General features: G+C 45.3%; 1 protein-coding gene across 1 annotated transcript in view; it reads left to right on the top strand.

The window, feature by feature from the left end:
• Nucleotides 1-17,182, top strand: part of LOC137564047 (protein mono-ADP-ribosyltransferase PARP12-like) — a 64,721-nt gene extending 47,539 nt beyond the window's left edge. Inside the window, exons 10-12 of the mRNA XM_068277346.1 lie at nucleotides 4,212-4,342; nucleotides 5,725-5,876; nucleotides 16,024-17,182. Coding sequence (XP_068133447.1) covers nucleotides 4,212-4,342; nucleotides 5,725-5,876; nucleotides 16,024-16,289 — 549 coding nt within the window. The 3' untranslated portion in view covers nucleotides 16,290-17,182. The remainder of the gene's footprint in view (nucleotides 1-4,211; nucleotides 4,343-5,724; nucleotides 5,877-16,023) is intronic.

The following is a 17,182-nucleotide window of genomic DNA, read 5'->3' as shown; positions in this document are numbered from 1 at the left end:
CATCGTCTGGGAACTGTACAGCATGCTGTGTGTCATTGTGACGAAATTCGCCGTACCATGCCACTAATGCGTGAATGTACCATTGCAATATAATTGCATTATGATGCGGTTGTATTATCCGTGCAACCCCTTACAATGGGCATAATAATGAGATCTCAGGACAGTTTTACATACCACTTTTACTATACAATTAATTGAGTTTACTTTCAGTTCAGGTTTGTTTTAAAGCGATGCCAAGCCAAAGCTCAGGATCAAAATCAAATACCTTAATATCTTTTCTGAGCGTTTTGCGATTGATTAGCATTTTTTCAAATCTCTCCCATTCACTTTCATTAAAATCGCGAAAAAATTACCACGATTTTCACATATGCGAATGCGAAATCACCGCGATTTTACTGAAAGTGAATGGGAGCGATTTAAAAAAATGCTAATCAATTGCTAAAAAGCTCACAAAAGCGCTTCTAGTGTGAATGGGCCCTAAGAGAGGGAAGCCTCAGGATCCTATTGAGGCTTCCTTCTCTACTCCATCACTGAGCGTGGCTCCCCTCCAGATCAGGGCCGCACAGCAGACACGTGCCACACGCCCTTAGCTCCAGCTTACTACGCATGCGCGGGCAGGCTCATGCAGCCACGGTGTTATTAGCGACAATGCATTGTCATTAATCTTCAGGGAGGGGGGGCCATGCTCAGCAACGGGGGACATTAAAATAGAGAGGGAAGCCTCAATAGGATCCGGAGTCTTCCCTCTCTTTAGGTAAGTATCTAATTTTGTACCCCAGCTTCGGCTCGGGAACACTTTCATCTCAGCAGGTGGGTGCGGTCAGGTGGTCCGTGCTCAACAGGAAATGGAACAACAGAAATCAGTCTAGTACACTCAGTATATTTATTGCAAACCTGTTATGCACAAAACATTGTGCATAGCTGATTAATGGAAATCTATCACATGCATGAAATAATGAGAAGCTGAACTAAAAATGTCCAAAGTCCATTTCCAGATACAGTATAGTAAAAATAAATCTGTATATTTCTCCCCATTCCAAGGTAATTAGAGACTTGATCTAGCAATGGATCAATTGCTTCTAATAAATCAGTGGAGTAGAAGCAATTGATGTACCTCTGTACAACACTTGAATTCAGTCAGATTTTAGCAGAAATGTGACTGCAAGTTAAGCCACTGCCTCAGATAGCATTGTACTGTTAAAGTGATCCTGGGACGAACGAAAATAACATTGGTACATACCTGGGGCTTCCTCCAGCCCCTACCACACCGATCGCTCCCATGCCGTCTTCCTCCGCCTCCTTGATTTCCTGTTAGCTTTGCCAGTCAGGGCGCACTGCGCACGCACGGCCCGGCTGCGTTCACGAACCCCGCCACGCTCCTGTGGCTGGGAGCGCTCTGCGCAGTACTACTGCACAGGTGCAGAACGCTCCCAGATGCAGGAGCGAGACAAGGGGCATGCGCAGCCACACTGCACATGCATTGACTGGCCAAACTTACGGGGCTTCTACTGGGACAACAAGGTGGCTGAGGAAGACGGCGTGATGTGATCGGTGCAGAAGGGGCTGGAGGAAGCCCCAGGTATGCATAAAATCTTTTATTATCATTCGCCTCTGGTACACTTTAACCACTTTCCGCACGCGTCACGCCAATGGGCGTGGCCGCGGCGGCAGCCCCAGGACTGCCTAACGTCAATTGGCATAAAGTCCTGGGGCTCTGTTTTGCAGGAGATCGGGCGCACGCTGCGCTCTCATCTCCTGCTTAGGGGGGCGGAGCTCCGCCCCGCCTTCAGTCTCCGAGCGGCTATCGCCGCTCGGGAGACTGTTAGACGGCGTGATAGCCGTCTATTTGTATGGAGCAGCGCTGCGATCAGCAGCAGCGCTGCACTGGGGACAGCCGTGTGACACGGCTGTCCCCCTGGGGGACGAGAGTGATCGGCTCTCATAGGGTGAAGCCTATGAGAGCTGATCGTCATGATTGGCTGGGGGGAGGGAGGGAGGGAACAGGGTTTTTTTGTTTTTTTAAAAGACACAAATATTGATAAAAGAAAAAATAAACATGGGGGAGCGATCAGACCCAACCAACAGAGAGCTCTGTTGGTGGGGAGAAAAGGGGGGGAATCACTTGTGTGCTGTGTTGTGCGGCCCTGCAGTTTGGCCTTAATGCTGCAGTGGCACATTTTACTGAAAATGGCCTGGTCACTAGGGGGGTTTAGCCCTGCAGTCCTCAAGAGGTTAAGCCTCATACATATGTGTGAGCCATGTTGCCTGTTGGGAATCAGATACCTGAGGCAACATTGCAGAGCCGAGGCTGTATAGATACGTTACTAGATAACCCGGCATTTTTAGATGGTTGTGTAAAGACAACCTACAAATGCTGGAGAGAGATGGGGAAGAACATGGTTGCCATTGCCAGAATTGAGAAATAAATGTGAAAAACCTAGCTTGAGCTGGCATACTTTCATTTTTAACATTTCTTAAAGAGAAACTCCGACCAGGAATTGAACTTTATCCCAATCAGTAGCTGATACCCCCTTTTACATGAGAAATCTATTCCTTTTCACAAACAGACCATCAGGGGGCGCTGTATGACTGATAATGTGGTGAAACACCTCCAACAAGAAACTGAGTACGTACTCCTGGCAGTTTCCTGGCTGTGAACCTTGCTGCATTGTGGGAATAAGGTGTTTACAGCTGTTTCCAACTGCCAAAAAACCATGCAGCAGCTACATCACATGCCAACAGTAAATAATAAACCATGTAATAAATGTCAATTTAAATCAGGGATTTAAAAGATTTTACAATGGGCAAACACTGACTAAATCATTTATACATAATTATTGTAAAAATGAAGCACTTTTTTATTACATTAATTTCACTGGAGTTCCTCTTTAAGTCTGTTACACACATCCACTTTTGATTGGCCAATAGTTTGCCGATTTTAAAACTTCCATGTAGCATGAGGGCCAACAGATTGAGTAGGTAGGTTCTCACTATATGAAGGTGGTAAAATCAGATGTGTTTATGCACCTTTAGCCACACAAGGGGCTCACCCGTCAATGCACAGACAGGGTATGTAGAGGTGAGGAGCCATTGAAGACACGGAGGACCTTGTCTAAAATATATGTTAACTACACAAAATACACCTGCGAAGACTTTTTTCAATATTGTGGAAGCTGAGCTCCATAGATCCTTTTACAGAGGATCAGAGATGACTGACACGCATTTATACTCCAAAGACGTCATTGTCTGTCAGTATACAAGAAATTAATTATACAATTCTCGCGTAATAGTATATTACGCCTGCTTATGAGATTATGAGCTTTCTAATGTTCTGGACAGTTATTTCACTCTAATGAACATCTCTTGAATGGTGTAGGGTACATTGTCAATTACTTGATGTGCAGACCCAAGCAAATTTTTTCTGAGTTTTTAATTTATTTTTTTCGTAATTGGGAAAAAATTGAATGTATGTGGCACATTGGTCAGATTTTTGAAATGTTACAATCAGTCAAAATATCTTTTCAATTCAAGAATTGCAATAAGTTTTCTGTTTTTCTCCTCTTTTTTTTTTTTTTTTTTTTGTTCGTTCACAACAGTCACAACACAGAAAACAAGGTGGGTCGTGAACAATGACCACGGATGTATATTATACTAAGGGCCTGAGCCCACTTATGCAGTTATATCCACTTTTCAGTTATACATCAATGTTAGAGGTGCTGAAAAGCGGACACAACTGCGTCAGTGGGCTCAGGCCCTAAGGGATGGCCTCTTTACACAGCTGTGCTGATTAGCAATGTAAGGTCACATTCACACAACCAATTTGGATTGGCCAATTTTACCACTGCCATGTAGTATGAGAGCTTACCTTCACAATCTGTTGTACTCAAAATCTGTTGGGAATTCGCAAATCAAATTTGGATCCTTTCCCTTTATATTTCCATGTCCTTCTTAATTAGAATTACTTGATCAATGGATAGCAGAAACATGCAAATAACAGTCACCACCACTAACTGCATTGTGATTCAGGTTTTTAACAGAGGACTTTACTTTGGACAAAAATTAGGTAGAATAATTATATGAGCAAAAGGAGTGAGGGCCCGTTCATACAAGGGGCATTTTCCGCCCTTTGGAAACATGATTTTAGGTAGCTTTTTATCTCTGCATGCAATGTGGGTGACTGACATTTCCTACATTTTGTGATCGCATTCCAGTTGGTTCGCCTTGTTCCATCTTCTTCAGAATACAAGGGGATAGAGGCCATGTTTCTCCGCACGCTGTCCTCCCTCCAGATACAGAGCATTGAGCGGATACAGAACCGAGCGCTATGGGAGGTCTATCAGTGGTGAGTTGAAATCCAGGTTTGCTGAAACACATTCTCCATCAGTAGAGCCCTATGGGAGTGGCCATTAATTAACAAGTTCTTAAAAATGCTGATCCTCGTTCTGTAATACTTTCTACACTGCTCACATAGAATAAGTATGTATATGAGGTTTTCTGGCACGTGTTTGTTAAGCCCAGTTCCAGAATTTTACTTTTTAAAGAAAACCTGTAATGAAAGTTTTAAAAACAGATACTTGCCTAAGTGGAGGGCAGCCTCTGGGCCCAGCATTGGCAAGTCTGGTCTGCACTTGCACAGTAGCAAGAAGCTGCTCATGCATGAATAGCTTTAGGGCCTGTTTCCACTACACGCAGATTCTGCATGCAGAAAACTGACTCCAATGAATGCCTATGGGAAATCTGCATCAGAAAAATCGCGTTCAGTGGAAACAGGCCCATAGACATTCATTGGAGTCAGTTTTCTGCATGCAGAATCTGCGTGTAGTGGAAACAGGCCCTTAAGCTACTGCACAGGAGCAGAATGTAATTTGTGCATGCGCAGTACAACAATTCTTGTACATGGACAGGAACGCCACAACGAGAAACTTATTCAATTTTGTTGAATACGTTTAGAAAGTCCGATCTCTGGTATGAAGACTTCAGGTGTGTTTTTAAACAAAGCTCTTCCTCCTACCTGCACCTAACTGGTAGTTGTGCCATCCTGTAAATTGCCTTATGGGGTCTTTTACTTACATACTCTCCACACCTACCTCAGGGACCTGCCATGCATATGCTTCCTCCTGAGCCACATCTGTCTCCATTGACTAACTGGGGTGTGGGGGTTGAGAGGCAGGATGGCTCTGCCTCCTCCCACAACTATCTGGGATGTTACAGAGGAAGGGAAGCTTCGCTCTTCCCTTCCTATGTGACTGTTTGTCCTGGCTGTGCTCTGTCCTGCTCCTGGCTGGTGTTGTGAGCGGTGTTCCTTCCTACATTTGAGATACCTGGGATGTTGCAGACATCTAATCGAAGGGCCGGTGATGGACTGTAGCATCCATGCCCCTCCTATTGCCAGCTGTGAAGCAGCAATCTCAGACCGAAAGATTGTGACATGGTAGCCTGCTTCAAGTAGGCATGGGGACATCAGCCCGTGTGACACCAACACTTGCCAATTGTGCAGATACATATATATACATACATACATATATATATACATGCATAATTTTTATTTTCTCTAGAGGAGAACCCTGAGGTAATGGCCAGGAACAAAATCTTGGCCATCTCCTTGAAAGGTGAGTGATATAGACAGAGGTTTCTGCATGACAGCCAGCATCTTCAGAAAGAGGTTGGCTATGGCTGTTCTCTTGAAATACACATTTGGATCTGACATGAATTCATTGCTTACAGGCAGAAGGAGCAGATGAAAAAACGGAATGGAGGGAAAGAGGTGGAAGAACGCCAAGTGTTTCATGGCACCAGTGGGAGCCTGATCGATGCCATCTGTCAGCAGAATTTTGATTGGCGCATCTGCGGAGTTCATGGGACGGCGTATGGGAAAGGTGAGGAGTTTGTGCAGGTTATGAAAGTCCCAGCAACATCAAATCAGGGACCCCCAACCACCAATCAAAAAAGGCCTATCGTATATCCTCGAATGCAAGTTGATAGCTTGTATAAGTTGACCCCAATATTTGACCCTCTTAAACTGGAATGTTCCTATTACCCAAATATAAGTCTATCCAGCCAACTCTGTTCCTGATTATGCAGCCTAAATAACCCTCCTGTGAGTCTCTCACCAGGCATAAGAGACAAGTTGTGAAAAGTGCAACAAATCACAATGACTAAGTATATGCTCAAAGCAGCCAGACTCCTTCATCCACTACCCAGCGTTGTTGCACCACTTAGGGGACCTGGAGGAGGTATTGGCTGCACTTAACCTGCCTGGCGTTCTATTAAGATCGCCAGGCAGGCTGCGGGAGGGTTTTTTTTTAATAAAAAAAAAACTATTTCATGCAGCCAACTGAAAGTTGGCTGCATGAAAGCCCACTAGAGGGCGCTCCGGAGGCGATCTTCCGATCGCCTCCGGCGCCCAGAATAAACAAGGAAGGCCGCAATGAGCGGCCTTCCTTGTTTTGCTTATATCGTCGCCATAGCGACGAGCGGAGTGACGTCATCGACGTCAGCCGACGTCGTGACGTCAGCCGCCTCCGATCCAGCCCTTAGCGCTGGCCGGAACTTTTTGTTCCGGCTGCGCAGGGCTCAGGCGGCTAGGGGGGCCCTCTTTCGCCGCTGCTCGCGGCGAATCGCCGCAGAGCGGCGGCGATCAGGCAGCACACGCGGCTGGCAAAGTGCCGGCTGCGTGTGCTGCTTTTTATTTCAGCCAAATCGGCCCAGCAGGGCCTGAGCGGCAGCCTCCGGCGGTACTGGACGAGCTGTGCTCGTCCAGACCGCCCAGCAGGTTAAGAGACAGGAGGGGTTAATGGCTGCAACACTGTATGCAGTGCAGTCATTAACCCCTCGAGCCCCAATTGCAGCCATTAACTTTGCGGGGTAGATTTATACTTCAGTCAAATAACAGACACGGGAAGGACGGCTGGTCCCGCCCACCTCCCTCCCCCCCCCCCCCCCCCCGGAAGATGAGAAGAGCTGGAGATGCACAGCCCAGGGAAGCCATTAACACAGCAATTTACTAACACTTCTGTCCGCTCTCTACCTGGCAGGGACAGTCTACAACAGCTACTATTACTGCAGTCCCCTCTCTGCCAGTCCCGTGGTGTGTGTTGCTGCCTGGCTGAAGGGTGACAGTGAGTGACACTGAAAATGTCACCTCGCTGCTGCTGGACAGCTTCTACTAATCACCCAACCACTGGCTTCTATAGATAGGGAGTCAGCTAGGTATATGTAGAGGTAGGGGAATATGATTATATATCTAGCTGACTTCCTATCTATACACTGCTTAGTACTGTGTGACATGACAGCAGTGACTCCCCATGTAACCTATCAGTGCTCAGGGGAGATGATGAGTGTAATAGTTGTGTGAAGAAGCCAGTGGTTCTGTGATTAGTAGAAGCTGTCCAGCCAGCAGCAGCAAGGTTACATTTTCAGTGTAGTCACCGTCACTCTTCAGCTAGGCAGCAGCACACGCCATGTTACAAGCAGAGAGGGGACTGCAGTAATAGTAGTTGTCGAAGACTGTCCCCGCCAGGTAGAGAGCGACTGGATGGTCAGAGCGATCTGACCCATCGTTGTGTAGCGAAAATAGTGTACAGAATCGAAAATTTCAGACAAAAATCGTGCAATTCAATCTTTTCCTAAAATTGTTCAGGCCTACCCAGTTATACTTAACTCTAGTTTTTACTGTTTTCATTGTCTCTGCTCAGTGACACCTTCATTGAAGTATGCTAGAGCTTAAATCTATGAATTATTGACCCTTTGTATCTCTTTCCTGTCTCAAAAGCCATTTACTGACAGGAAAGTGTTTTATGGCTGTAATTATCTGTGGGGGTTATGCTATAGTCTGACCTGGACAGAAACTGTCACTTGCATACCTGATGATTAACTTTTTCAGGCAGAGAAAGAAAAAAGGGCACAGCCTAGTTATTTATGTCTATCTCATCATGTCACCTCGGTTGTCCTTTAAAGGCAGATCAAGTTGCTTGGAGGCTGAGATAGGACAGGTAATGTATAAATGCACACACATTTATACATTAGAGGGGCAGTGGCAGGGCAGATATGGTGGGCTCAGACGATTCTCTGAAGATTTCATGCTGAAATCGGATGGGAATCAGCCTGCATTATATGGGCAGCTTTGGCGAAGAGACAAATTTATCTCTAATCAGATTCGATTAGAGATACATTTTATCGAATCTGCCCATAATCTTCTGAAGTATGGGCACCTTTAGTAGCTAAGCATTGCTGGAGTAAAATACAAGCTCTAGTTTATTGGCTTATTTAAAAGAAATACGGTAAGCTTTCAGCTTGTAAGACTTAGTCAGTCTCTATTTCTGTTGACAATGTTAGAACATACAGTCATAAGGAGATTGAGAGATTTTTTTTTTAATTTTGCAAATACAAAAATACAAGTGCCGTCCATAGAGAAGACCCTTGGTTTACTTAACACCTACATAGACTAAGGCTGACGTGGAAAGTTTTGTTTTACAGAATGTGACACGGCTGTCCCCAGTACAGCGCTGCTGCAGATCGCAGTGCTGTACAAAGTAATTAGGCGGCGGTTTAGCGGTCTAACAGTCGCTCAGAGATTGAAGGCGGGGCAGAGCTCCGCCCCCCCAAGCAGGAGATGCACACGATCTCCTGCTAGCCCCACAGACGGCCGATCACGCCAATCGGCGTGGAGCGGTTCTGGGGCTGCCGCACTGCTCACGCCAATTGGCGTGGAGCAGTCGGCAAGTAGTTAAAATGTGTCAATCAAACATGCTGGAAAGTTTTCGGTCAAAAGTGCCCAATCATGTATGTGGCAGTAATGGCGTGCGATGGACTCCTGGCTGCTGCCCCCTAAGTGAAAATGGTAACACCCCCCTCCCCATCATAGTAGAAAGAAAGAAATGTCCATGCAAAAAAAGCATCAGTTTTCTGCCATGTGCAAGTGTGACCCCAGCCAAGTTCAGTCCAGTTAAAGTGGTATGAAACCCAGCATTTCATCTTTGTTCTAAAAGATTATTTACAGGAGTGTTTCAACATTTTATTGGTATGTACCCCTTTTAAAAACCCTGCACTCACCAGGTACCCCCTAACATAGTAAACATTATCAACAAGTACCCCTTAACAAATATATATTTACTTGTAGTACATGATAATTGGTTCTAAATAATTTCCAAGCATTTACGATTACGTTTAATTAGCTAAAATATTAATTTAGTGGTGTTTAAATAAAGATTTATCATTTTCCAAAACGCTAAATTTGTTGTGTATCAAGCTGGAGTATCCCTGGAACCATCAGACGTATCCCCTGGGATACGCATACCACACGTTGCGAACCTAGGATTTACAGCATATAATATACTACCACAATTTATTTTTTTGAGCAAAACCGCATTCAGTTATGCTGGGAATACACCACAAGATTTTTTTGGGCAGATAGATGGTTCGATAGATAATTTCCAACAGGTCTGATCTGATTTTTGATTGTTTTTCTGATCGAAGTGAATGGAAATTGATAAAAAAAAAATTATCGGGAAATTGTATCGGACAGTAAATCTGCTGAAAAATCTAATTGTGCATTCCCAGCATTAAAGGGACACTTAAGTCAAACAAAAAAAAATGAGTTTTACTCACCTAGGGCTTCCAATAGCCCCCTGCAGCTGTCCGGTGCCCTCGCCGTCTCCCTCCGATCCTCCTGGCCCCACCGGCAGCCACTTCCTGTTTCGCTGACAGGCAGGGGACGCGAGTGATTCTTTTTTTTTTTTTTTATGACTTAAGTGTCCCTTTAACCACTTGAGGACCGTGGGCTTTACCCACCTTAAAGAGACTCTGTAACATCAAAAACGTCCCCTGGGGGGTACTCACCTTGGGTGGGGGAAGCCTCAGGATCCTAATGAGGCTTCCCACGCCGTCCTCTGTCCCACGGAGGTCTCGCTGCAGCCCTCCGAACAGCCGGCGACAGGCCCGACTGTTCAATTCAATATTTACCTTTGCAGGCTCCAGCGGGGGCGCTGTGGCTGCTTTCGCTCCGAAGGAGGCGGAAATACCCGATCTCAGTCGGGTCCGCTCTACTGCGCAGGCGCCGGAGACTTGCGCCTGCGCAGTAGAGCGGACCCGACGGCGATCGGGTATTTCCACCTCCTTCGGAGCCGACAGCCGCCAGAGCGCCTGCGCAGGAGCCAGGAAGGTAAATATTACGTCACCGCTGTACGGAGGGCTACAGCGAGACCCCTGAGGGACGGCAGACGGCGTGGGAAGCCTCATTAGGATCTTGAGGCTTCCCCCATCCGAGGTGAGTACCCCCCCAGGGGACATTTTGTCGTTACAGATTCTCTTTAAGGACCGGCCACTTTTTTTCCATTCAGACCACTGCAGCTTTCACGGTTTATTGCTCGCTCATACAACCTACCACCTAAATGAATTTTGGCTCCTTTTCTTGTCACTAATAAAGCTTTCTTTTGGTGCTATTTGATTGCTCCTGCGATTTTTACTTTTTATTATATTCATCAAAAAAGACATGAATTTTGGCAAAAAAATGATTTTTTTTTACTTTCTGTGCTGACATTTTTCAAATAAAGTAAAATTTCTGTATACATGCAGCGCGAAAAATGTGGACAAACATGTTATTGATTAAAAAAAAACCCATTCAGTGTATATTTATTGGTTTGGGTAAAAGTTATAGCGTTTACAAACTATGGTGCAAAAAGTGAATTTTCCCATTTTCAAGCATCTATGACTTTTCTGACCCCCTGTCATGTTTCATGAGGGGCTAGAATTCCAGGATAGTATAAATACCCCCCAAATGACCCCATTTTGGAAAGAAGACATCCCAAAGTATTCACTGAGAGGCATAGTGAGTTCATAGAAGATATTATTTTTTGTCACAAGTAAGCGGAAAATGACACTTTGTGACAAAAAAAAAGTCCATTTCTTCTAACTTGCACCAAAAAAAAAAAATGAAATCTGCCACGGACTCACCATGCACCTCTCTGAATACCTTGAAGTGTCTACTTTCCAAAATGGGATCATTTGTGGGGTGTTTACTGTCCTCACATTTTGGGGGTGCTAATTTGTAAGCACCCCTGTAAAGCCTAAAGGTGCTCATTGGACTTTAGGCCACTTAGCGCAGTTAGGCTGCAAAAAAGTGCCACACATGTGGTATTGCCGTACTCAGTAGAAGTAGTATAATGTGTTTTGGGGTGTATTTTTTACACATACCGATGCTGGGTGGGAGAAATATCTCTGTAAATAACAATTTTTTATTTTTTTTTACACACAATTGTCCATTTACAGAGATCTTTCTCCCACTCAGCATGGGTATGTGTACAAATACAACCCAAAACACATTATACTACTTCTCCTGAGTACGGCGATACCACGTGTGGCACTTTTTTGCACCCTAACTGCGCTAAGGGGCCCAAAGTCCAATGAGTACCTTTAGGATTTCACGGGTCATTTTTGTTTCAAGACTACTTCTCACGGTTTAGGGCCCCTAAAATGCCAGGGCAGTATAGGAACCTCACTAATGACCCCATTTTAGAAAGAAGACACCCCAAGGTATTCCGTTAGGAGTATGGTGAGTTCATAGAAGATTTTATTTTTTGTCACAAGTTAGCGGAAATTGATTTTAATTGTTTTTCTTCACAAAGTGTCATTTTCCGCTAACTTGTGACAAAAAATAAAATCTTCTATGAACTCACCATACTCCTAACGGAATACCTTGGGGTGTCTTCTTTCTAGAATGGGGTCCCTATACCGCCCTGGCATTTTACGGGCCCAAAACCGTGAGTAGTCTGGAAACCAAATGTCTCAAAATGACTGTTCAGGGGTATAAGCATCTGCAAATTTTGATGACAGGTGGTCTATGAGGGGGCGAATTTTGTGGAACCGGTCATAAGCAGGGTGGCCTTTTAGTTGACAGGTTGTATTGGGCCTGATCTGATGGATAGGAGTGCTAGGGGGGTGACAGGAGGTGATTGATGGGTGTCTCAGGGGGTGATTAGAGGGGAAAATAGATGCACTCAATGCACTGGGGAGGTGATCGGAAGGGGGTCTGAGGGGGAGGTGATCGGAAGGGGGTCTGAGGGGGATCTGAGGGTTTGGCCGAGTGATCAGGAGCCCACACGGGGCAAATTAGGGCCTGATCTGATGGGTAGGTGTGCTAGGGGGTGACAGGAGGTGATTGATGGGTGTCTCAAGGTGTGATTAGTGGGGGGGATAGATGCAAGTAATGCACTGGCTAGGCGATCAGGGCTGGGGTCTGAGGGTTTGGGCGGGTGATTGGGTGCCCTAGGGGCAGATAGGGGTCTAATCTGATGGGTAGCAGTGACAGGTGGTGATAGATGGGTAATTAGTGGGTGTTTAGAGGAGAGAACAGATGCAATGCACTTGGGAGGCGATCTGACTGCGGGTCTGCAGGCGATCGGATGGTGTGGGTGGGTGATCAGATTGCCCGCAAGGGGCAGGTTAGGGGCTGATTGATGGGTGGCAGTGACAGGGGGTGATTGATGGGTGACAGGTGATCAGTGGGTTATTACAGGGAAGAACAGATGTAATTAATGCACTGGTGAATTGATAAGGGGGGGTCAGAGGGCAATCTGAGCGTGTGGGCGGGTGATTGGGTGCCCGCAAGGGGCAGATTAGGGTCTGATCTGATAGGTAACAGTGACAGGTGGTGACAGGGGGTGATTGATGGGTAATTAGTGGGTGTTTAGGGTAGAGAACAGATGTAAACACTGCACTTGGGAGGTGATCTGATGTCGGATCTGCGGGCGATCTATTGGTGTGGGTGATCAGATTGCCCGCAAGGGGCAGGTTAGGGGCTGATTGTTGGGTGGCAGTGACAGGGGGTGATTGACAGGTGATCAGGGGGAATAGATGCATACAGTACACAGAGGGGGGGGGGGGGTCTGGGGAGAATCTGAGGGGTGGGGGTGATCAGGAGGGAGCAGGGGGCGATCAGGAGGGGGCAGGGGGGGGGGGGGGGGATAAAAAAAAATAGTGTTGACAGATAGTGACAGGGAGTGATTGATGGGTTATTAGGGGGGTGATTGGGTGCAAACAGTGGTCTGGGGGCTGGGCAGGGGGGGGGGGGGGTCTGAGGGTGCTGTGGGCGATCAGGGGGTGGGGGGGGGCAGATCAGTGTGTTGGGGTGCAGACTAGGGTGGCTGCAGCCTGCCCTGGTGGTCCCTCGGACACTGGGACCACCAGGGCAGGAGGCAGCTTGTATAATACACTTTGTATACATTACAAAGTGTATTATACACTTTGTAGCGGCGATCGCGGGTTTAACATCCCGCCGGCGCTTCCGTATGGCCGGCTGGATGTTGCGGCGGGTGGGCGGAGCCAGTTGCTGGAGGAAGTGCGCGTCATCAATGACGCGATTGATCCCCCGGCATGCGAAAAGGACACAACGCCCTTGGGCGTATTGCGGTCCTTTAGGGATCCACTTTGCCGCCGCCCATCGCCTGGGGGCGGTCGGCAAGTGGTTAAATACAGGAATTACTTTTTTCAATCGAAAGCTCCCTGCAGTGAGAGCCGCATCTGAAATGGAGATAACATTATCTTGTGTTTACTTAATTGTAGCAAGTGAAGAATCTAAACATTCCCTGGCAGGAGTTTGTGTCCAGAACAGATGCAGCAGCTCAAAAATCATTACTGGGTACATTACAATATAACTACTCCAGTTATGAATGAAATGCAATGGCAGCTTTCACAGCAAATATACTATACTTTGGGAACTTGTAATTTCTAAATAAATAATACTACTTGTGCACAAATATAATATTGCACGAAGAATAGAGAATCCAGGAGCCCTCGTCATAAAACTCCAACACTTTCTTCATTTAAAATGCTTGTAACAATCAGACAGTGATTAAAAAAAAGGTACACAATACTGAATCAGACACAGACAGCAGTATAGAGGTGCGGTTGACAGTCGTCTCGCCCAGCGGGTTTTCTCAAGGCACGGTCTAGAGAAAGCCCGCTGGGCGAAACGATCGTCGACCATCCTCAGCGCCTCTATACTGCTACCTGTGTCCGATAAGCATTGTGTACCTTATAACTGTGTTGGAGTGATATGACGACGAGTGTTCCTGGATTCTCTATTCTTCATGCAATTTATACTAAGTTTATTTTCTCATCTGGAAGTTGCACTGTCTGATGTTTAAACCATGTTGTGTGTGCATCAAGCTTTTTTTTTGTCTTCTTATAATCGATTTGTGCACAAATATGATAATTGTATGGGTGATTAAAAGTAGTAAAACACTTTTTTATTGAATATTATGTCAGTTTAATACCGCTTTAAGAGCCCATTCACACTTGAGCGTTTTGCTGGCGATTTCAGCAAAATGCTCAAACACTAGCGTTTTTGAAAGCGCTAGTGTAATAAAACCTTATGGGCCTTATTCTTACTTGCGCGATTTGTGGTAATTACTATAAATCATCCGCAAACGCGTAGCCTGCACAGTTTTCAGGAGATTTCCCGTCGATCGCATTTCAGTGCCATAGAAGCGCTAATGGCGATCGTGGACAAATCGCTGCACTGTCCAGTGATTTTTCGGCGTGAAATCGCGGAATAATCACTCCCGCAAAAAACCGGCAAAAATCGCCAGCGTTTTGCGCTTCTAAGTGTGAATGGGCCCTAAGTAGATATTTGTCAGGGAGAGGGGAGATAATGAGGTTTTGCTGCAGGAACATTGAAGAGTTTTGTTTTCTTTTTTTTGCTTAAGGCTGAGTATGGATTCTAAACTGCAACAGTGAGTCTTTTTTTAATCTTTAAAATTAAGCTATAAAAATCAGACTTCTATACTGCTGTTCTATTTATCATCCATACTACACATACAGTTCATTGTTTTATACGTTTATTTTCGCTTCAGGTTCAGTATTACCGTATTTTTCGCCGTATAAGACGCACCTAGTTTTAGAGGGCTAAAACCAAGAAAAAAAATAAAACTAAACCTGGTGCGTCCTCATTTCAGGAGCACCTTGTACATGACCTACCCCAAATGGTGTCCTCCTTTGTCCCAATGTCTCCTCCCCCCCCCCAAGTGTCCTGCTCTCTTCCCTCCCCCCCCCCCATGTGTCCTGCTGTCTGGCCCCCAGTTTGCATCTACCCCCTCGTTCTGGTGTTCTTGGGTCCCCCCTGTGTGAGAAGCGGCAGCAGCTTACCTCCATCTTGCCCGCAGCGATTGAAGACAACCCGGCTTCTGTGGGTGGCTTCCTCTAGTGCCGGCTTGACGCGTCATTACAAGCCGGCACTAGAGGAAGCCGCCCACAGAAGCCAGATGTCTTCAGTCGCCGCAGGCAAGATGGAGGAGGTAAGCTACTGCCGCTTCTCACACAGGTGGGACCCGAGGAGGGGGTAGAGGCAAGCGGGGGGAAGCAGACTGCCACAGCAGGACGCACAGGCAGGGAATCCCCGACGGTGGGTCGCGGTTCGTATCGGCGGGCGTTCGTAAGACGGGGATTCCCTGCCTTTGCCGTATAAGACGCAGGGACTTTTTCTCCCCATTTTTTGCAGAGAAAAATTGCGTCTTATACGGTGAAAAAAATACAGTAACTTTTTCTCCATTAACACTTTTTAGAGGTTTTTTTTTTTTCCCAACCAGAGAAATCTGATCTTTTTTCCCCCGCTTGATTGAATAATTAGAAAAAGTGAACCAATATGATTGATTTTCCCAAAAATATCAAACAATCAAATTTCAGTTTTTATATTTTCTAGCTGATGTTTTTCCAACACATCTCATCAGATTGTTATGGAAAAAAAAATCAATCAAAAAAGTTATTCAATCGATAATGTTTATTAAAAAGGAAAATCAATTGATCTGCTTGTATCGTGTATGTGGTCTGTCAAACTTCAATGTTTCATCACACATTGCTATTCATATTTAATTTTATGATGTCAAGGTACTATTTTTTTATTATTATTAAATAGCACTATTTATTATAAAATGTTGCTGCTGTACTTGCATTAACTCAATTAACATTTTTATTAACCATCCCTAGTCACCAGCATTACCAACATTTTGCAATGGACTTTTTTTTTTCCAGGCAGCTATTTTGCCCGGGATGCCTCCTACTCACACAATTACTGTAAGGATACAGACTCTCGCAACTACATTATGATCGTGGCCAGAGTGCTAGTGGGAGATTATGTCCGTGGATCCTCAGCTTACCTTCGCCCACCAAGCAAAGGCAATTCATCCTCCAGCTTCTATGACAGCTGTGTGGACAGTGTCAGTAACCCTTCCATATTCATCATCTTTGAGAAGCATCAGATTTATCCTGAGTATCTGATTCGCTATACTGAGAAGTAGTATGACATGCAGAATCTGATGTCAGCCCTACGACGGGGGAAAATATGAGTTGAAGATGTCCTGTAGAATACAACTTCTGACTACTGTCTGTTCAATGTAATATTTCACAACTGCAACAATTTACCTTACTATGCCGCTTTAAGCAGATTCTTGCTCTGCTAGCAAATGTGTGAAAGGAACAGCTACTGAAGTCTCATATACAGTAGAAAAAGGGTTTTATTATGATCTGTCCCTACAGGGCAGATTTCTCCTTCAGTTCCTGTTGTCATTGAGAACAGGAAGTTACAGGGAAGCTGGTAATTACATTTTGAAAAAGATAAGGTATGTATTGCACTACTGTAATACCAATTGATGCTACTGATTGCTTACAGTCATTTCCTCTTTCTGCACCACTGCTATCTCTGGCCACTGGATAGCTATCTACACTCCATATTTGTTGTGGGTGGTAGGGAGCAGCAGGCAACTATACCACTACAGCCACTGTAAATGGGCAGGCTCTCAGCTCTTGCAGTTAGAGAAGAGGTAAAAAAAACCATTGGATCGTATAGTTTATAATTACTTAAATACAGCCATGCTTTTCAGCTTTAGATTGTTGTCATAGCAAGTGTGTGGATAAGAAGAAGAATCAAATTTATTTCGCCAAATACAGCAAGAGCTATAGTCGGAATTATTTGTGGTACACATGGCATAGACATAGTATAGGAAGACGACGCACACAGCACAGACAATTTAGAATGATATAGGATAAACAACAATCCCCCACTTTTTCTGTTTATCGGCTACCACAATAGGTAGGGACATAGGCCTGGTGCACACCAGAGGAGTTTTTCTGAGCGTTTTGAGTTTTTAAATCTGCTGCTAATGTTATCCTATGTGTCTGTGCACACTGGAGC

The sequence above is a fragment of the Hyperolius riggenbachi genome, chromosome 3 (assembly GCF_040937935.1).
Source record: "Hyperolius riggenbachi isolate aHypRig1 chromosome 3, aHypRig1.pri, whole genome shotgun sequence".
Lineage (NCBI taxonomy): Eukaryota > Metazoa > Chordata > Amphibia > Anura > Hyperoliidae > Hyperolius > Hyperolius riggenbachi.
Note: the sequence above shows the minus strand (reverse complement) of the source record. Positions and strands in the feature narration are given on the sequence as shown.